General features: G+C 41.2%; 1 protein-coding gene across 1 annotated transcript in view; it reads left to right on the forward strand.

The window, feature by feature from the left end:
- Window positions 1–21638, forward strand: part of LOC140458125 (voltage-dependent L-type calcium channel subunit alpha-1C-like) — a 151593-nt gene that overhangs the window by 110652 nt on the left and 19303 nt on the right. Inside the window, exons 14-16 of the mRNA XM_072552232.1 lie at window positions 4317–4432; window positions 8086–8207; window positions 17868–18188. Of these exons, the coding sequence (XP_072408333.1) occupies window positions 4317–4432; window positions 8086–8207; window positions 17868–18188 (559 nt within the window). The remainder of the gene's footprint in view (window positions 1–4316; window positions 4433–8085; window positions 8208–17867; window positions 18189–21638) is intronic.

Below are 21638 nucleotides of genomic sequence, written 5' to 3' on the forward strand. Positions count from 1 at the left end.
TTTGTTTTAGCTAAAACAAAAATAACCTTTTAAAGTGACAGCATTGTCACAGTCATTCCAGCAGTTTGATACAGCAATGTAATTAATATAATTTGCTTACTCCATATAAATGTGTTTCTGCTCCAGGAAGGGTGTTACCAAAGCCAGAATTGGATATTGTAATTTCCTTATTGATTGAGCCGGCCCTAGGTGCCGGGCTGTCTCATCAACACATAGTCAATATAGTCAATCAAGGTAAATAATTTTCATACATGTTCCAGCCTGATCCAATTTGACAGTGAATTCTGCAAGCTTCCTAGCTTACTATCTCAACTCCCTTCCTAGCATGCCATTGGGTTGGCCAATTTTGCTTTTAGTGTCTCAAAAGAGCTATTATTTATTTGAAACGGACATTCCACTACTTACAGGTGGCAAGTGTATAGGGAGGATAATGCAATGAGGCAGCAGTGAGGAGTGTAGAAAGGCAGCTGAGTATGAGAGAGGCTAGGTCAGATTGAAGAGTACTTGGGTGGTGAAGCATTTTCATGGGGTCTGGAAGAGTCAGACAGTCAGGGGCAGATGACAGGAAGAACTGGATTACTGGTAGAGTTGAGTCAGACCTGGAGCGTTGTTGGTTGTCAGGTCAGATGGTGGAGGTATAGCTCAGAATTGGAGACTTTTTCAGAGGTTTCCGAGCAAAGAGTAATTGTTATCAGAAGTTTAAATCTCCTGGGCAGTTTCCAAAAATACAGTCCATCGGGATCTCAGCTTTGGGTATAGTCGCACTCTGACTGTCTGGAGACCGAAAGACCTGCATCATTATTTATCCACTATTCCTGATATTCACCATTTTGTTTTTCAATACATATCCAAATTTCACGCAAAGTTTTTGCTTTGTAAAAAATGGGCTGAGTTGTATTAAAAATTTACTGTCAATTTCAAGGTGTATAACGGTGGGTTTCTCTCTGAGTTTTTCTGAGTTATCTCTTGCAATTCCCAATGCTGACCCCATTATGTATGCATGTTCTCATGCTATCTTGCATTTATTAGCAGATGATGACCATGGTGCCATATTTAAAGCCCAGATAATGTGTTCCAGGTGAAACATTGCCAGCCACAAAGTGAGCTTTACTGTATACATAGTGGAGACAAACAAAAGAGTTAAACCTTCTGCGGGCACATGGGTAAAACTCACTGGAACATTCAAAAATGCATTCCTAGTCATTATTACCTTCTGATTGACTGTCAATGTAACTACAATACAAGAATTAAACCTCATAGGCTGCCCATCCTTATCACCACAACATGTGAGCACCTGCAGAGACATAAACAGAGTTAACGTTTCAAGTCCACAAAGAATCATATTACATCCAAAACACTGTTTGCCACTTGGTTGTTATACTGGTGTAGGTAGGAGTTGCATATGGGGACTTTTCGGAATCCATCCCAGTGCACTGCAAAGCAAGTCCCCAGGAAATTGTCTTTTCTGATGGGTAATTCCAACATGCCTGGAACCTCTCAATAGTCTCCATTTAAATAAAAGACTTCAGATGATTCTGATGAAATTAAGTAAAACAGTTATCCTTGAAAGGTTAGACATAGTCTAACTCCTGAGTAACTATTAAACAGACTTACTTATCTAACAAATCAAAAACTACTCACCCTTCAGACTCCTTACTCCCCCCTGAACTGACTACCAGGACGTAACACCCAAATACCTCTACCACTGCCCCTCCCATTCTTAGCTTCACCTAGCCCAACTCAACCAGCCCAGGACCCACATCGCCTATCCCCTGCCTCCCATCAGATCTGACCCTAAACTCTTGTTCTGCCAGACATGACCCAACCACCCCTGCTGATACTAACCCAACCACCCCTGCTGATACTAACCCAACCACCCCTGCTGATACTAACCCAACATCCCTCTTAGGCTGGGCTGTACCCGATACACTTGTTACGTCCTGTTGTTGGACCTGACCCATCATGCACCCCAACTGGACCTGATTTCACACACCCACTCTGAGGTACCCTAAATATTGCATTACTTACCTCGCTATCTTGCACCCTTACACTCGGCACTCTCCCCTTAACCCTATTTGCACACGACCTACCTGACCCTACCCAAGCCACCCTACTAATTTGGAATGTGATCTGACATCCTATCTCTGGCATTCTATTCCCTCTCCATTTGGCACCTTTCCCAGCCAGCATCCTATTTACTTGGTATCTTGACACCCTACCCTCCAGCTGGCACTCTTACCTACTTCCCACTAGGCACTGTAACAGCATTGTAACATCACATTATACTTTCGTACTTTTGTTTGACAGCAGTTATCAAAATGGCTATCTGAAGCTTTAATCTTCCATAACCCAATTTTCTCTTGATAATACCCCTTTGGAGCATTTTGGGATGTTTTACAATGTCATAGGTGCTAAATACACATAACTTGCTGACATATGAATCACATAGATGGAAGGAGCAAAAAGGAAGTTGGCTTGCATTTTTAAAAATGATGTAGTGTGGAATGGTAATAACATTTCCATATGGTTCTGTCAATTTCCTGTCAGACAACTTGTGGAAATTCCAGGCAAGTATGTTTATGCTCTTTTCATAGTGCAATTGTTGGTCATACATTGTCGAGAAGTGTGGTGGATTCAATTATAACTGACTAAGAAAATGGAATAAATAGATAAAGGGAACAATTTGGGGGTTTATGGAAAGAGAGATAACTTGGACACTCATTTTAGGCACATGCACAATGGGTGAAATGTGCTGTATCATTTGACAATCTTTGATACTTCTGCAATCTCCTGAATGAAATTGGATTGATAATATAGGTTTGTGACCAGTGGAGTGTCACAAGGATTGGTGCTGGGTCCTCTACTTTTTGTCATTTACCTAAATGATTTGGAGATGACACCAAAATTGGAGGTGTAGTGGACAACGAAGAGGTTTACCTCAGATTACAACAGGATCTGGACCAGACGGGCCCATGGGCTGAGAAGTGGCAGATGGAGTTTAATTCAGATAAATGCGAGGTGCTGCATTTTGGGAAAGCAAATCTTAGCAGGACTTATACACTTAATGGTAAGGTCCTAGGGAATGTTACTGAACAAAGAGACCTTGGAGTGCAGGTAGATAGGATAGTGAAAAAGGCGTTTGGTATGCTTTCCTTTATTGGTCAGAGTATTGAGTACAGGAGTTGGGAGGTCATGATGCAACATTACAGGACATTGGTTAGGCCACTGTTGGAATATTGCGTGCAATTCTGGTCTTCCTATCGGAAAGATGTTGTGAAACTTGAAAGGGTTCAGAAAAGATTTACATGGATGTTGCCAGGGTTACAGGATTTGAGCTATAGGGAGAGGCTGAACAGGTTGGAGCTGTTTTCCCTGGAGCGTCAGAGCTGAGGGGTGACGTTATAGAGGTTTACAAAATGATGAGGGGCATGGATAGGATAAATAGGCAAAGTCTTTTTCCTGGCGTCGGGGAGTCCAGAACTAGAGGGCATAGGTTTAGGGTGAGAGGGGAACGATATAAAAGAGACCTAAGGAGGCAATTTTTCACGCAGAGGGTGGTACGGGTATGGAATGAGCTGCCAGAGGAAGTGGTGAAGGCTGGTATAATTGCAACATTTAAGAGGCATTTGAATGGGTATATGAATAGGAAGGGTTTGGAGGGATATGGGCCAGGTACTGGCAGGTGGGACTAGATTGGGTTGGGATATCTGGTCGGCATGGACGGGTTGGACTGAAGGGTCTGTTTCCATGCTGTATATCTCTATGACTCTATAACTGTCAAAACTGAAGTGTGCTTCTGCATTTCCTAGTGGAATCTTCTCACAGACATATGGAGCTCCCTTCTTTCATAAAAATTAAGGGCCCGTGCAGTAATCTGCATGAGATTGCTATTCCTCAGAAAATCTGGCCCATTAACTCCACAGCTGCTGCCTGACCTTCTGCATTTCCCCAATACTTTCAATTTTTATTTCGGATTTTCAGCATCTCCAGTACTTTAATAAACCAAAGAGCTACAGATGCAGGGGATCTGAAGCAACAAAAACAGAAATTGCCAGAGGAACTCAGCAGGTCTGGCAGCATCTGTGGGAAAAAAACAGAATTAACATTTCAAATCTAGTGACCCTTCTTCAGAAGTTCTTTGAAGTACTTTATTTTTATTCTAATGAACCATCATTAGGTACTATCATTAATGCTAATATATTTGATTCTTTAATAATTATCTGCATAATAAGTCAGAAATATATTCATTTTTATCTATCTTTATCTTTTATTTTAATGATGTATTTTGGTTGTTTGTTTTTGCTTAACCCTTACAGGAATTCATATAAAGAGCATGATGAAAACCAGCTCACTCCACCAGTGGACTGCTGTGAGGCAAGTGATAAAAAGACCCTGTCTCCTTCAAAGGGACTTCTTTCAGCAACATCATTAGGTAATTTAAAATATGTAATACAAATGTAGTTTTTATTATAACCAGTACTGATAATTAGAATTGTTGAATGAAACAAATACAATATACAATTTTAAGATACAGGGACAGTTGTGGTTCTTTTCCAAAGGTGCACCTGTTGATGTCTAGATGGAATAGTTCATAAACAGATTTGATCTGTCATGAACCTATACCTAAGATTTTGTTTACTCCAAATACATTGGCATTTCCAGCCAACCTATACTCACGATCTGTATGACATACTATAGAATATGATTAGATTAGATTACTTACAGTGTGGAAACAGGCCCTTCGGCCCAACAAGTCCACACCGACCCGCCGAAGCGCAACCCACCCAGACCCATTTACCCCTTCACCTAACACTACAGGCAATTTAGCACGGCCAATTCACCTGACCTGCACATTTTTTGGATTATGGGAGGAAACCGGAGCACCTGGAGGGAACTCACACAGACACGGGGAGAATGTGCAAACTCCACACCAGTCAGTGCTGTGAGGCAGCAGTGCTAACCACCGTGCCACCCACAAATATGTGGTATGCTAATTAATTCTCCCTTCATTTGTATATGGAGAATAAAATTAATCAGGATTCCAGGAATGATTTTAACTACAGTTCTGATGTGAACGGTTAGCAAAGTTGTAGATGGAGTATAGTATTTGCTAAGTATTACTGATCTCTCATGGCAAAGTATTTATTATGTACTACTTTATCCAGAATGTTTCAGATGTTCTGATTCCTGTCAGAACTATTTGACTATTGGTTATCTTCATCAAAATGCACACTTAACTGTCAGTGACTTTTCTGGCCAAGATTCTGAGTTTGGACTTTTCCAAACGTGTCCAGAGGTAAACAAAGACAAATCCACACAGTGCAAAAGCAGCTTTGCATGGCTAGACGCACCTTTTTTTTCTATCACTTGATGCTATATTCCAGCAGTTAAAGGGTCTTAATGACATTGACAGTGACTGAGGTGTGTGTAAGATATATGAGTGGGGTATATGGCAGGAAGATGGGTGAGTACTTAAGGTTGGTCGAGGTGGCAGATCCAGGATGGTAAGGTCGTTCAGGGCAGGCTTGGTATGGGGTCACTTTTAGAGTTATAGAGGGTTTATGGCAGGTTTTACAACCTCCAACTTTTTCGTAGAAAATTATTAAGCTTCAATTAGTTGGAGCCTTCTGATTTCACAAACTTTAATGAACTTGTTCAGTAGGTTCCAGATGTAGGAGACTTGCCCATCAGAATATTAAATTTCCAGAAATTAGTGAAATCGATAATGAACTTATTGAGTCATGAAGACTGCAGACCCCTCAAGTGAAAAATGAGATGCGATTCTTCCTGCTTGCACTGAGCCTTGCTGAAGCAGTGTAGCAGGTCAAAAACCAAAATGTTGGCCAGGATATATGATGGTGTGTTGAAGTGGCAGGCAACTGGAAGTTTATATCATTATTGCAGGAGGTGTTCTGCAAAGCATTCACCCAGCCTACATTCACCTCAACAATTTGCCTGCAATTCACTTAGTCCAGTCTACTGTATTTGCTGCTCACAATGTGATCTTCTCTACATTGAGAGATGAAACACAGACAATCTTAGAACTTAAACACCTTCTTCTCTATCCTTTACCCACCACCACATGACAGGCCCTGTACTGACATGGGCTGTTTTCAGCACAGCCAACCCATTTTCACTTAATTATGTACCTCATTATCAGCTTTACTTTCTTCCTGGCTTACTATTATTCATCTACCTAACTGTCGTTCTTTCTCTCTGGACTATGTCTATCTGCTCACTCTTCTTGAACTCCTCCATCCCGTGTATTCAGCATATATACACCTTTTTCCTGGGTGTTATCAATTCTAAAGAATGGTCACTAGACTTGAAACATTAACTCTGCTTTCTCTCCACAGATGCTCTGAGACCTGCTGAGTTTCTGCAGCCAATTTTTTTTTATATACGTGTACAAATGTTAGCTGAGAATGGATCCAAATCTGTCTGAAACAGTCCTTTCTCCAACATACTCACACATGAAGAAATAATCACTTATGGGAAATACCAGAAGGCTTTTTAAAATATATTCATGGGATGTGAGCATAGTGCCAATCATGATTGCCCTTGAGAAGGTGACAGTGAGCTATCTTCTTGAACCATGACATTCTATTTGCTGTCAGTAGATCAACAATGTCACTGGGAAGTTTCAGGAATCTGACCCAGAGATAGTGAATGAACGGCAATATATTTTCAAGTCAAGATGCTGAGTGGCTTAGAGGTGAATTTGTTGGCTTCGTATTGGATGGTGTCAAGCTTCTTGAGTATTGTTGGAGCTATACCCACCTAAGCAAGTAAAGAATATTCCATTGCACTCCTAAATTGTGTTTTGTAGATTGTGGGTAGGCACTGGGGAATCAGAAGGTGAATTTTGTGCCAGGTTTAATTCTGATCAGTGGAGAATTTTCCCATTGTTTTCAGTTTTGCTAGGGTCCCTTTATGTCAAAGGCAGTCATTCTCACTTCATTTTTACATCAAGGCAGTATAACAGGAGAAGAGAGAAAGGAGGGAATATTAGAAAAAATTGAAAGAAAAAAATGAGGTATTGAATTAGAAATGAAGAAATGTCTAATGATTGTTGGTTCTCCTTTAAAAACTAAGACTGGATTTTTGCAACAAAAGAGACCACCTTCCATTTTCAGAGGGGAGAGAATGGAGTCAGGTTGTGATTCGTGCATGTGCATTTTACTGAGGCAGTCGCCCGCCCGTAGAAATCAACAGCTATCTCCACTCCAGTGTAATTTTGATAATTTATGAGTGTAAAATTTAAATGTAATAATCTACAGATTAGGTCTGGTAGCATCAGGTCTAAATTTTGTGGATATATTTGCAGAGCTAGGATAACCTTTTGGAAAAGTAAGATACCACTTTTGATAAAGCCCCAGGAAACCAGATCAGTTGTCCTTTGGAAGCAAGCATAAATGCGATGATTTGATTGACAGTAACAAGTGGATATAGTTTCTTTGAAGTGGGGCTAAGAATACCATTGCTTGTTGTTGTAAGGGTTTATGCATTTGAATGAAATGTTTGTAATATATAAAGCATTATGAGTGGAAGGAATGTTGTAAATTATTTTTTATGAATGAAGGTGTTATTTTTCAGTATAATGAAGTCTGCAATAGACACTTAGTACTATATTTTATCTCTGCATAGGTCTTGATATGTGTTCATGGTAGATACTTGATGAGTTAGCATGATAGGCGCAAGGGCAAAAAGAGTAATCAATGAGCTAGTATCAGTTGGCATACTCTGCAACTATGTTGACATATGGCCTATAAAGGATCATGAGTGTCAAGTGTTTTTTGAAACATCAACAGAGTGCCAGGACACAGAGGCAGATCTTCCACCAAGATTGCATTAGTATTTCTCCATTCTTGTTCTCAGGTCATCTAGCCTGCCACCTCAGAATGAAACCCCCAATTTCCAAGTCACTTTTTCTTAATCAGATTTGCAAAGCTGAGAATTTTCCTAACTCTGTTCTCCCAACCCAAAAATGAAATCAAAGCTTGAGTCTTCATTAGCCTGACTGATACATCAATAATCGGTAACAGCTATTTACATGCCTTTGTTTAATATATTTGCTTCTTGAAGGGAGAAGATCATCATTTCACCTGGAGTGCCTAAAGAGACAGAAGAATCAGGGCTTGGAAGTTCCTTGCACAACTCCACTCTCTCAGAGGACAGCATTCCCACTACATTTAATTCAGCACCAGGTAACAGAAAGTTACAAATATTCACAACTGCTTCTGTTACAACATTATACTCTATCTTTTACCAAAATGAATGGCTCGCAGAGACCTTTACCTGTCCAGTACCTGGACAAAGTAGATATTGGGAAGATGTTTCCATTGTTAGGAGAGACTAAGACCAGAGGGCACAGCCTTAGAGTAAAGGGAAAGCCTTTTAGAACACAGATAAGGAGAAACTTCTTCAGCCAGAGAATGGTGAATCTATGAAATTCATTGCCACAAAAAGCTGTGGAGACCAGGCCATTGAGTATGTTTAAGACTGAGATAGATAGATTCTTGATCATCAAAGGGATCAAGGGTTATGGGGAGAAAGCAGGAGATTGGGTTGAGAAACTTATCAGCCATGATTGAATGGTGGCGGCAGACTCAATGGGCTGAATTTCTGCTCCTATGTCTTATGGTACCCCAGTATGCTGTGTGTAAAGAATTGATTTGACTTAGCACAGTTTGGTTTACTGATGTTCTATATTGCAAGTTTTATTGCTGCTAAATGAATGAGAGTGGGTTAGTCAGGTCATATTTCTGGTCAATAATAACCCCCAAGGATACTGACTGTGGAAGATTGTTCAAAGGTAACGCCATTAAACACTAAGCGACTGTCCAGTTAACAAAATATCAAGAGGGATTCCTTTTTTTTAGAGATGGTTATTCTCAGACACGTGCATAACACAAATATTCATTGCCACTTATAAGCTAAAGCTTTTTTAAAAATTATTCATTCATGGGATATCAGGGAGAAAGTGATTAGAGTTGAAAGCTAGTCAGATAGAGGCAAGAATTTTAAAGTTCAAAGAGAGCAGCGAAAGTTTAAAGAACAGGCCTGAAAACGATGCAACATTGGTGAGAGTTCAGAGTTCAGGTGAGACTCTGTGTTCTAAAGAAAATTGATGTGTGATATACTGACCAATTACTTAACATGAAAAATGGTGTGTATTTTTTCTCCCCCTCTAAACAAAATTATTTATTCAAATTAGGAGCTCGGAAGATAAAAACATTTGAAGCCTTATTAAGTTATTTGTATAATGCAATAAGATGGCCGGGCAAGTGATCGGTTGCATCCATATAATGTAAAGGCTGGTAGACACCTGTGTGAAATATGATGACTACATCTTTAGTTTGCAGTTCTAGGAATTTGGGCTCAGAGTTAGTGAACCAGAGTCTGAATTTAGGACATTGCAAGGCATCATGGAGAGGAATTTACCTGGGCAATTTGCTCTTTTAAGCTACGTTCTTCAGATTTGGTCTGTGATCTGGGGCAGGTTGCAGTGACTGCAAGTGGAGCAGCAATGGAGATCAAGAAGGCAGAAGTAAAGCATCCTTAGTCCTTGTGGTTGTCCAGTAATTTCACGATTTTTTTGAATTGGGATTGATGTCAAATAACATCAACCCCTGGAGCTTTGCAACAAATAGGAGTTTAATTACAATCAATTATTTTCAGCAGCATGAGATAGGGTCATGAAGAGAGTAGTTGCTGCAACCTGTGCCAGCTTCTTGATTGCTTCTTCATTGGTGAAGGCCATTTGAAGCTGAGCAAATTTTTCTGCCCATTTTCTGAAATAATGAGCTTTTTCTGTAAGTAGTGCTGACTTTTGGCTTTGAGGATTGGTAATGAACCACTAGAATGGGGTATGCAGGTAAGTTTCTGAGCATCGTAATATCTCTTCTAGTCTTTGTGGCCTGTTTTCTGATTCAACCAAATGTATTGCATGTCTCCAAGCTTGCACTGGGTAGTCCTGTAACTATCCTGTAGGCATCTTGCTTGGATATTGATGCTTTGTTATTGCTTCAGACCTTCAGTCTCCAGATAATTAGAAACCACACATACCATGTAAGATTCATGTTAGGACCTCTTATATAATCCAAGATACTTAACTACATGGGAATTGCCTGAGGGGTTTATACTTTTAAAGGACAATTGCTTGGTGTCTGTAACCCTTTAAAAAATCACAATGAGTTACTCAGAGAATTCTAACTATTCATCTTAATAGATAGTTAGGAAAGGTCAGAGGATTAAAAACTACTCTGACTCCTGGTCAACAATTTAACTGACCCCCCCTGTCCAATCAGTCATACTGACCTTGGCATCCAACTCCACCTATCAACCCAATCCCAGCCCATCCACTCCTCATTCCCACCCAACAAATCCCAGTCTCCACAATCATCTAATTGACCCAAACCCTCACTCCCCACCAACAACTGACCCAACTATTTCCACCTATGCTTCCATGGACACCCAAACAGCCCTAACCCACTCTCCCATGGACATCAGACCAACTAAAACCCCGGACTCCTGAACATGCTGTTCCAAACTGGCACACCCTGCCCTCTCAATCATGAACTACCACATGTACCCACTCATTCACCTATCACCTATATTCCCTCATACATGTTACACCCCACCAACTAGCATCTGTAATCACTTGACGTGCCAGGGATATGTATCCCGTACCCATTTGATACCCTGCTGCCCCAAACTATCTGCCAACCTAACCCCTCATTTACCTTAAGCATTTACTTTCTCTCAGTAGATGTCAAAGTGGATTTGGGACCTTTAAACATAGAATATAGCTATTGTCGTAAAAGGGGGAATGGTTTCTGTGATGATCCACTTTGCTACTGCCTACATGGTTTGCTGGTGTGGATTGCTTCATTCATGTAATTTCTTGCCTCAGCCATTTAGCTGGCAATGTCCTGGAAAGATAAATGGCCAAATCTTTGTCTGATCTGAATCAGAAATAGGGATTCTGACCTAGATTGTAAAATTCAAGCCAATGAGGTCAATAGAGGCAATGTTTCTCCTCCAGTATGTTCTGGATACATCATTGGTTCCATTGGACCAATCTTGATACATTTGTGAGGCCGGGCCAAAGATCTTTAAAGCAGTGAACTACGCTATATCCCTGAAGGCCCAATCATCTGCAGTGCAATGTGTCTGTATTTTCATTATATTCAAGTGATTCCAGAAAAAGCTATTCCTTCACAGTTATCTGTTTGAACCAGTTTTACAGATTATTGAAACTTCAGGCCCCAACAGCATCCTAGGAGGTGGGCAGATGCATTACAGATGTAGCATAATGTGGTTAGATGAGAGGTTATCCATTTTGGTAGCAAAAGCAGGAAGGCAAATTGTTATCTGAAGGGTTATAAATTGAGAGAGTGAAATGTGCAATGAGACCTCAGTGTCATCATACACCAGTCACTGAAGGTAAGCCTGCAAGTTCAGCAGGACTGCAAAGAAGGCAAATGGTATGTTGGCTTTGATAGCAAGATGGTTTGAGTACAGGAGCAGGGATGCTGCAATTGTATGAAGCCTTTGTGAGACTACACCTGGAGTATTGTGCACAAGTTTGGTCTCTTTTTCAAAGGAAAGGTGTTCCTTCTATAGAGGGAGTGTAGTGAAGGGTTACCAGACTGATTTCTGGGATAGTGGAACTAATGCATCATGACAGATAGAATTCATTAGAATTGTATTCAATGGAGTTCAGAAGAATAAGAGGGGATATCAGAAAAACCCATAAAAGTCTCTCAGAACTAGACAGGGTAGATGCAGAAAGGATATACCCAATGGCAGGAGAGTCCAACATCATGGGTCACAGTCTAAAGTTACAGGGTAAACCACTGAAATGAGGAGAAATTTCTTCACCTAGAAAGTGATGAGTCTGTGGAATTTATTAACACAGAAAGCAGTCAAGGCCAAACATTGTATGGTTTCAAGGAAGAGTTGGGTATGACACCAGAATGGGTGGGGGAGAACTATAGTGATCAAAGGCTATGTCGAAAAAGCAGTAATGCTAATGAATTGGATGACATTAATGAACAGCAAAGGAAGGTTGAAAGGCCAAATAGCCTGCTCCTATTTTCTATGAATTTTATTCAGGGTTGAGTTATAGATAAGTCAAGGGTTTGGGGAACAGACTGAATATTGAGGTTAAAATCAAGATCTGATCAGCAATGATGCTGATTGAAAATGGTGGAAGAAGCTCAATCAGCTATATGATCTGCTTCTGCTCCCATTCGTTTTGTCCTTATTTTACAGATCTTATCATCTTTTCCAATCAGGGACAATCACCCTTCTTTTCCTTTCTCCCAGACTTGTATTTCCCAACTTTGGACACTTTGTTAAGAAGGGATGGATTTTAGGTCCCATTGATGATAGGAACTAAGGCAAGCAAATGACAAAGTTAATTTCATCAGGGTGAGGGAAAACTGGCCTCAGAACGTGTCCTATCTGATCATGTGTGCAATTAAGTTAGTTAAATAGCTCATGCTGAGCTTGTTGAGGAGCATGCTTTGATATTGGTGCGAAAATATGGCCTGCATGTTGGGTCAGATACATGGAACATAGATACAGGAGTAGGCCACTCAACCCCTTGAGCGCACTCCACCATTTAATAAAATCGTGGCTGATATATGGCTTAACTCCAAATGCATGCCTTGGGCCCATATTTTTTGATACTCTTCCTTAATAAAAAAAACTGTCTATCTCAGATTTAAATTTAACAATTGAATTCGCATTGACCACCATTTGAGGAAGAGAGTTCCACAACCCTTTGCATGTAGAAGTGCTTTCTAACATCTTTCCTGAATGGCCTGGCCCTAATTCTTAGACTCTACCCACAGTTCTAGAATTTTCAACCATTGCAAATAATTTATCTTTATCTACCCTGTTAACATCATGAAGATCTCAATTAGATTAACCTTTAATCTTCTAAATTCTGGAGAATAAAGGCCTGATTTGTATAATCTCTCTTTATAATTTAACTCCTTAAGTCTAGTCCTTGTGAGCCTGTTTTAAACTCCATCCAAGGCCAAAACATCCTTTCTAAGATGTTGTGCCTGGATGTGCTCGCAGTATTCTAAGTTAAGTCTATTCAGGGTTTTGTACAATTGCAGCATTATGTTTGCATCTTTATATTTCAACTTTTAGATATGAAAGCCAGCATTCTATTACTCTTCATGACTATTTTCTGCACCTGTTCATGGAATTAACACAGCAGAGAGAAAGTGTCCTGGTCACCCATGGGAAATTGGGCAAATAGATTCATGAAATTGGCACATCAGGTCTATGCAGATTGCAAATGGAGAGCATTGACTGCACTTAGTGCAAAAATCACTGTTCTGGTATGATTGTGGCAAAGGAAGAAAGGGAAAAATTTCCAGGTGCAATTGGGAAGCCACCTGAACACATGGAAGACAATAAGCACACGGCTCTCAGATTTTGAATCTAATATCAATAAGGAACACCATTCTCCACAGACAAAGCAGAGCCCCAAGCACGAGGAGAGCAAAGGAGAACAATAAGGAACAGGAAATACATTAAGGCCATACCGTCTATAGGCCATACCACCAAAGAGGGAGCAACCTGGACATAAAAACACCCAGGCAATTCCAGTTATCTGAGCAGTAGGTTCGTCAACAGTGCAGGCTTCTACTCCCTTAATCTTCAAATAATTTGTGACCACAAGAGCTTCATAGATGAGTGCTGTCACTATCTTGCAAACTATTATGACTCCTTTATTCTCCACCAGTCCAGGTTGCTCTTCATCCAGTGCCACCTTATCCATTGCCAGTAAGATAACCTACCTACGTGATCGTGTCTGAGCTAGTGGAGGATGTGGCTTTTTGCAGAGATACCTGAACTGGTGCAGACATCAGAATTTCTCTTTGTGTTTATTTCTCTGTGTTTTGGTGTTTGAACCTGCAGGAGGTACAAGAAAAGACCATGAGAATGATCCTTGGAAAACAAAGGCATTTTCAGTACTGAACTTCATTACATTCCATACCTCCTGATATTATGATGAATCTTTCTTGATCAATTTCCATTTACTTCCTTCACAAAGGCTACCAGGCTCACCTTCCCTGACCATCTTATCATCTCCAGTGCTCTCTTTCATTGCAGTGTGTATGGTGAAGAGTTCGCTTACTGTCCAAACCCTTTGGGGGGGGAAGATAAGGCACTTTTGGTGTCTATGGCATTTTGAGAAGTAGTTGTCTGTTACAGTGCTCGCATGTCCTCAATAGCTCTATGGCTCTGAGCCTTGCCAAGAGGTCAGTAGGTGCAAATTAAATTGATACTTTTATCCCATGTTCCAAAGAAACATGCAAGGCTCCCAGTTTGGTGTGTCTGCTGGAGATTTAAAATCCACAGGTCTGTCAAGCACTCCCTTCACCAGAGTGAAGGTCATTGAACTTTTGTCTGTACTTCTCCAAATTCATTTAATGTGTCTTCTACCACCTCAACCACAAATGTCTTGATTTGGGGACCTTCTCCTACCACCAATAAGAGCACCTCCCTCAACTTCATTAATGTCTCAAAGAAAGTCTTCAGTTTGGCATTAGCAAAATTATTGGCACTCCTTCCTGCATTCCAGCACTGTTACTGGCCCAGTTCTGCAATAATGCTGCAACGGTTTCATGAAACAGCAACAAAGATGGCTTCCATAATCAGTTTATATTGAGCCTACATTTTTTGTCCCACCTCCTTTACTCCTCCACCCCCACTAATTGACTACCCAATATGCCCTCGGCTATTTAGAAGCCCCTTCAGGAGCTGTAGCTGCTTCTTCTGCAAGAGCGAGACAGAGACCTAGAAACAGTCCCAACTGGGGAGGCCATGACCTAGTGATATTTGCACAAGGCTATTAGCCCAAAAACTTAGTTAATTTTCCAGGAAACTGGGTTCAAATCCCACTGTGGCAAATGGTGGAATTCAAATTTAATAAAAATATCTGGAATTAAATATCTATTAATGACATTATACCATCATCAATTGTTGGAAAAAACTCATCAGATTCACTAATATCCTTCAGGGAGGAAAAAGTGCCATCCCCACATGGTCTGGCCACATGTGACTCCAGAGCCACAGCAATGTGTTTGACTCTCAACCACCCTCTGAAATGGCCTTGCCAGCTACTCCGTTGTAACAAACCAGATGGACCACCTGGTATCAGGCTAAACACTGGAAACAACAGCAGTGAAAACATCCTGTTGACCCTGCAAAGCCCTCCTTCCTAATAACTGGTGGCTAGTGCCAAAATTAGGAGAGCTGTCTCACAGAATAGCCAAGCAACAGCCTGACATAGTCATGCTCATGGAATCATACCTCACAGGTAGTGTCCCAGGCACCATCATCAGCATCCCTGAATAAATCCTGGTCCCACCAGCAGGGCAAACCCAGCTGAGGTAACGATCTCCCAGTTGCCCTGAGTCTCCTCAGCTTTGACTTCAGACCTCATGAAGCCTCATAGCACTGGGTTAAGCACAGACAAGGAAACCTCCTGATGGTTACCATGTACCGTCCTCCCTCTTGATGAATCAGTAACTCCTCCAAGATGGACACCACTTTGGATAAAGTACTGATGGTGGCAAGGGTGGGGATTTCAATACACACCACCAAGATTGGCTTGGCAGCTGCTGATTGAGCTACTGTTAAGAAGGCATGCAGTGTGTTAGGTTTTATTAGTAGAGGGATTGAGTTCCAGAGCTGCAATATTATGCTGCAACTATTAAAAAGGCCACACTTGGAATATTGTGTACAGTTCTGGTAGCCATATTTTGGGAAGGATGTGGAAGCATTAGAAAAGGTGCAAAGGAGATTTACGAGGATGTTGCCTGGTCTGGAGGGAAGATCTTATGAGGAAAGGCTGAGAGAATTGGGTCTGTTCTCATTGCAAAGAAGAAGGATAAGAGGGGATTTGATAGAGACATACAAGATTATCAGACGATTAGATAGGGTAGACAGTGAAAGTCTTTTTCCTAGGATGATGACGTCAGCTTGTACCAGAGGGCATAACTACGAATTGCAGGGTGATAGATTTAATACAAATGTCAGAGGCAGGCTCTTTACTCAGAGAATGGTAAGGGCATGGAATGCCCTACCTGCCAATGTAGTTAACTCAGCCACATTATGGAGATTTAAACAATCCTTGGATGAGCACATGAATGATGATGGGGATGAGCTGAGAATAATTCACGGGTCGGTGCAACATCAAGGGCCAAAGGGCCTGTTCTGCACTGTATTTTTCTATGTTCTATGATCAGGTCCTGAAGAACATAGCTGCTTGACTGGGTCTGCAGTATGTGTGATGATGGAACCAATGAGGGAAAAACATACTTGACCTCTTCCTCACCAAGTTGCCTGCTGCAGATACATCTATTCCAGAGAGTGTCAGTAAGAATGATCATTACACAGTCCTTGTGGAGATGAGGTCCCACATTCATAATGAGAATACCTTCCAACATGTTATATGGCACTAACATTATGCTAAATGGGACAGACTTTGAGCAGATCTAACAACTCAAGTCTGGGCATCCATGAGGCACTGTGGGGCATCAACAGCAGCAGTATAGTACTCCGACATGACCTACAACCTCATAGTCCAGCATATCCCCCATTCAACAATTACCATCGTGCCAGGAGATCAACCCTGGTTTAATGGAGGTCATGCAAGGAGTACCTGCAAGCATATCTAAAAATGAGGTGTCAACTTAGGGTGACGCTATGCCAGACAACATAAGCAGCAAGTGATGGACAGAATTAAGTGATTCCACAACCAACGGATCAGGTCTAAGCTCTACTACACTGCCACATCCAATCATGAATGGTGGTGGACAACTCAGTAGAAGAGGTGACTCCACAAATATCCCCATCCTCAAAAGTGGAAGAGCCTAGAACAACTGTGCAAAAGGTAAGGCCGAAGCCTTCGCAGCAATCATCAGCCAGAACTGCTGAGTGGATGATCTATATCTGCCTTCTCTGGATGGTAGCCAGCATCACACTGCCAATCTTCGACCAATTCAATTCACTCCACTTGATATCAAGAAATGGTTGGAGGTACTGGACACTGCAAAGGATATGGGCTCTGACAACATTTCAGCAGTAGTACTGAAGACTTGTGCTCTAGGACTTGCCACATTCCTAGACCAACTGTTCCAGTACAGCTACATTATGGAAGTGGCAACGTGGAAACGGACCAGATGTGCCCCAGACAAAAAAGTAGTACAAATCCAACCCGGCCAATTACTACCCTGTTGTAGATAAAATTACACGAGAATCAGATTTAGTAACAAGTCAAATCACAAGTAAAAGCTTTTAGGAGATGAGGTCACACTAAACGCAGGGTTTTGACCAAGCCGTCTCCCTGATTAAAGAGATCAAAAGCCCTTTATGCCCTTAACCACAGTAAAGCCCACAGTTTCAGATAAAATTACGTAAACAGTTCTTCAGACAGAATGTCATCCCTTACACAGGTATCCGTCTGCTGAGTCTGCAGCCACTGGTTTTATTGAATTTGTGGTTTTACTTGCTAATGGTCATACTCTGTTTATCCAGCTTGCTCCTGCAGCATTCAGCACTTTAGCAAAATTTAGCACAAATTGCAGATTGCACAAAATTTTGTCAATGATCCCAACATGCTTTGCAAATGTGGTGAAATGCTCTACTTATGGTCAGAGGCCATGGTCTGATAAAACATTTTATTCTTGTCAAAGTAAAGGATATTTGATGTGAATAGCACTTTGTAAAGTTAATTGTTTCACACAGTGGTGAAAATGCTTTTCAAAACAAAAGAAAGTGATCCTGTTGTATCTGTATGTGTCTCAAGAGTATTTATTTTCATCATACAGGCATTGGCTGTTGCAGGACTAAATCCACTGCTGAGGAGAAGCCATTCTCCAACACAATTTTCCAGAGTGTGTGCCACACCTCCAACAACTCCATGTAGTAGAAGGAGATTGCAACATCGTATTCCAACATTATTTCTTGATGGCATTGAATCCTACGAGAAACTAAACAGCAGCCTTCCATCAGTAAACTGTAGCTCATGGAACTCTGACAACTCAACTGGAAATAACAAAAAAACCAGGCCAGTCTCTCTGAATGTACCTTATCCTTTCAGGGAAACCGGAACAGAGTTTCATGGCAGTGCTAGTAGTTTAGTAGGGGCGGTAAGTTTACTATTACTACTCACTGTTTATATTTGTTACCATGTTCAAGAGGCTACCTTTCATCTTTGCATTCATTATTTCTCTTGTGTATGTAGGTGACTTAAGTTTACATTTGATGTCTGCTGGGAGTGACAGTTTGTAGCGTGGGTTAAATACATGCTAAAACTTACTTAACATTGTCATGCAGGGCAGTACTAGCTTGTTACTGCTTAGGCCTTTTGTAAGGCATAGAGACTCTGAACCAAAGGTTCGTAAATCCACAGCACCTCATTCAAGTGTATCCCAGAATATTGTGGAAAGCTAGGGAACAAATTGCTGGTCTTCTAGCAGAGGTATTATTGATAACCGTGGCGAAATGTCAGAAGAATGGAGAGTAGCTTATGTTTTGCAATAATTGAAGAAAGGCTACAAGGAAAAGCCAGGGAACCACAGACTAGTGAGCCTAATGTCAGTGATGGGTAAGTTGTTGGAGGGGATTCTGAGAGAAAGGTAAGGGCTGATTAGGGATAGTCAGCATGGCTTTGTACATGGGAAATCATGTTAAGAGGTGACTAAGAAGCTAGATGTAAGCAGTGCAATAGACATTATCTACATGGACTCTTGCAAGCGTTCAACAAGGTACCATAAGGTAGACTGGTTTGTAAGGCTAGATCATATGAGACCCAGAAGAGCTAATCAATTGGATACAAAATTGGCTTGACAAAATGAGACAGAGGGTGTGGTCGAGGGTTGTTTTTCTGTACTGCAGATCTGTGACCAGCAATGGGCCACTAGGATCAGTGCTGGGTCCACTGTCATTTGTCATTTATATAGACGATTTGGATAAGAATATAGTAGGTTTGCAGATGACACGAAAATTGGTGGTACAGTGGACAGTGAAGAAGGCTAAGAGTACAATGGGATCTTGATCAACTTGGCTAGTGGGCCATGAAATGGCCAGATGGAGTTTAATGCAGATAAATGCAAGATGTTGCATTTTGGGAAGACAAACCAGGGCAGGATTTATCAATTCATGGTAGAGCCCTAGAGAGTTTTTTTGAACTGAGGGACCGAAGGGTGCAGGTACATAGTTCCTTGAAAGTGGTGTCACAGGTAGACAAGGTAGTGAAAAAGACATTTAGCACCCTTGCCTCCACCGGTCAGAGTATTGAGTGCAGGAGTTGGGACATCATGTTACAGCTGTGCAAGAAATTGGTACGGTCACATTTGGAGCATGATGTAAAAATTCTGGTCACCCTGCTATAGGAAGGACATTATTAAACTGGAAAGAGTGCAAAAAAGATTTACAAAGATAAGATTGGAAGGTTCATATTAAAAGGAGAGGCTGGATAGGCTCAGACTGTTTTCCTCTGGAATGTAGAAGGTTGAGGGGTGACGTCGTAGAAATTTATAAAATCATGAAGGGCATAGATAAGGTGAAAAGTCAAGGTCTTTTTCCCAGGGAATGGGGAGTCTAAACCTTGAGGGCATAGGTTAAGATGAGAAGGGAAAGATTTAAAAGGGACTTAAAGGGCAACTTATTCACACAGAGGGCGGTGCGTATTGGAACAAGCTGCCAGACAAAGAGGTAGAGGTGGGTACGATTACAACATTTAAAAGACATTTGGACAGGTGCGTAGATAAGTTTAGAGGGATATGGGTCATCATAAGCAAATGGGACTAGTTCAGTTTAGGAAGGCTGGTCAGCATGGACAAGTTGGGCTGAGAGCCTGTTTCCAAGGTGTGTGAATCTAATTTGCAAAGATGCTGTGCGAAAAGTTGGCTTAGCCTAGTTTTTGAGTGTGGGAGATTTCAATTTGCAATCAGATTATGTTGATTCCATTGAAGATGAGCATGTAAATTTGTTGTCCTCAGCTCTTAACATGATAATAGTGCAAGGCTGAACATGTGCCTCACTCCTGCCAACCTCTTTACACTGCCAAGTACCTCTACATTCAGCAGGGAACTGAAAGGTATTTCCTGAAAGTAGAGGAGTTAATGGTGGAGGTGGGAATGAGAAAATACAGTTCCTCAGGGAGGAAGATGTTAATCTGATAAAAATGCATCTGGCAACAGAATAAGTAGGAGCCTGTCTGTCTTCCACATAGGTTCATTATACTCTGTACAGCCTAAGTACAAATTACTTTTTGCTTCCACTGAGCAGCCTCTCCCAGGTGAAATCTAGTCCTTATTCTTTAAAATTAACCTGCTTGGGTATGTTATTGCACCTCCAGGGCAGGCAGGACTTGAGCCTTGTAGCTTAGAGGTAGGGACACTACAGTTGCACTTTCCCCAGTTAGTATCAACTGCCTTCACAAATAGAGCATATAGCAAATATATACGTTCAACTGACATTATTTTCAACAGCAATAGATCCTCTTCTTTCTTAAAAAACATAAAACTGACAAGTACAAACATTCAGACAAGATAAAAAGAAGCTACTGAAGAGGAGAAACAAATCTTACAAACCAAGACTTATATCACAAGGTATGCAGCTCCTAGGATTCCCACCTCACTGAAAGTTTTAATTTTGGTAAAACAAATAAGACAGTTAATGGTTTGTATCATAAGACCATCAGATATAGGAGCAGAAATAGCCATATCCCTTTGTGCTTCAGATTTCCGAAGCCTTTCCCCATTTAGAAAATAGTTCACACCTCTATTTTTCCAAACAAAATACATAACCTAACTCTCCCACATTTTATTCCACTCTCCTATCATGTCCAAGTCCTTCTGCAGTCCTTCCCCACCTTCTCGACGTCACCTGTCCCTCAACATAACTTTGTGTCATCTGCAAATTTAGCAGCAATTCCCTCAGTTGCTTTGTCCAGGTCATTAATGTAAAAAAGAATAGTTGTGACCCCAAAACTGATTCCTATGAAACTCCACTCATCACCAGCTACCATCCTGAAAAAGATCCCTTTGCTTCCACACACTGCCTTCTGCCAATCCTCTATCCATGCTAGTAACTTACCCCTAACACCATGGGCTCTTATCTTATTTATGAGCCTCCTGTGTGGCACCTTGTCAAAAAGCTTCTGGAAATTCAAATAAATTGGGTCTAATGGATCTCCTTTGTCTAACTTGCTCATTACCTCCTCAAAGAGTTCTAACAGATTTATTGGGCATTATCTCCACTCATGAAGGCATGCTGACTCAGCCATGTATTTTTAAGTACTCCACACTCGGGTCCTTCATTGGACTCTTAAATTCTTATCAACAATCGAGGTCAGGGTACACGGCCTACAATTTTTGGTGATCTATCTCACTCCCTTCTTAAAAAGTGTGCTACATTAACCATTTTCCAGTCCTCTGGGACCCTCCCGGATTCTAGTTGTTTCCTGAATGATTACCAACAATGTCTCTAGAATCTCCACAGCTGTCTCCTCCAGAACCCTCAGGTGTAGTTGATATGATCCGAGTGATTTGTCCACCTTCGACCTTTCAGTGTCCCCAGCGTCTTCTCCTTAC

This window comes from Chiloscyllium punctatum, chromosome 32 (assembly GCF_047496795.1).
Source record: "Chiloscyllium punctatum isolate Juve2018m chromosome 32, sChiPun1.3, whole genome shotgun sequence".
NCBI classification, from domain to species: Eukaryota; Metazoa; Chordata; class Chondrichthyes; order Orectolobiformes; family Hemiscylliidae; genus Chiloscyllium; species Chiloscyllium punctatum.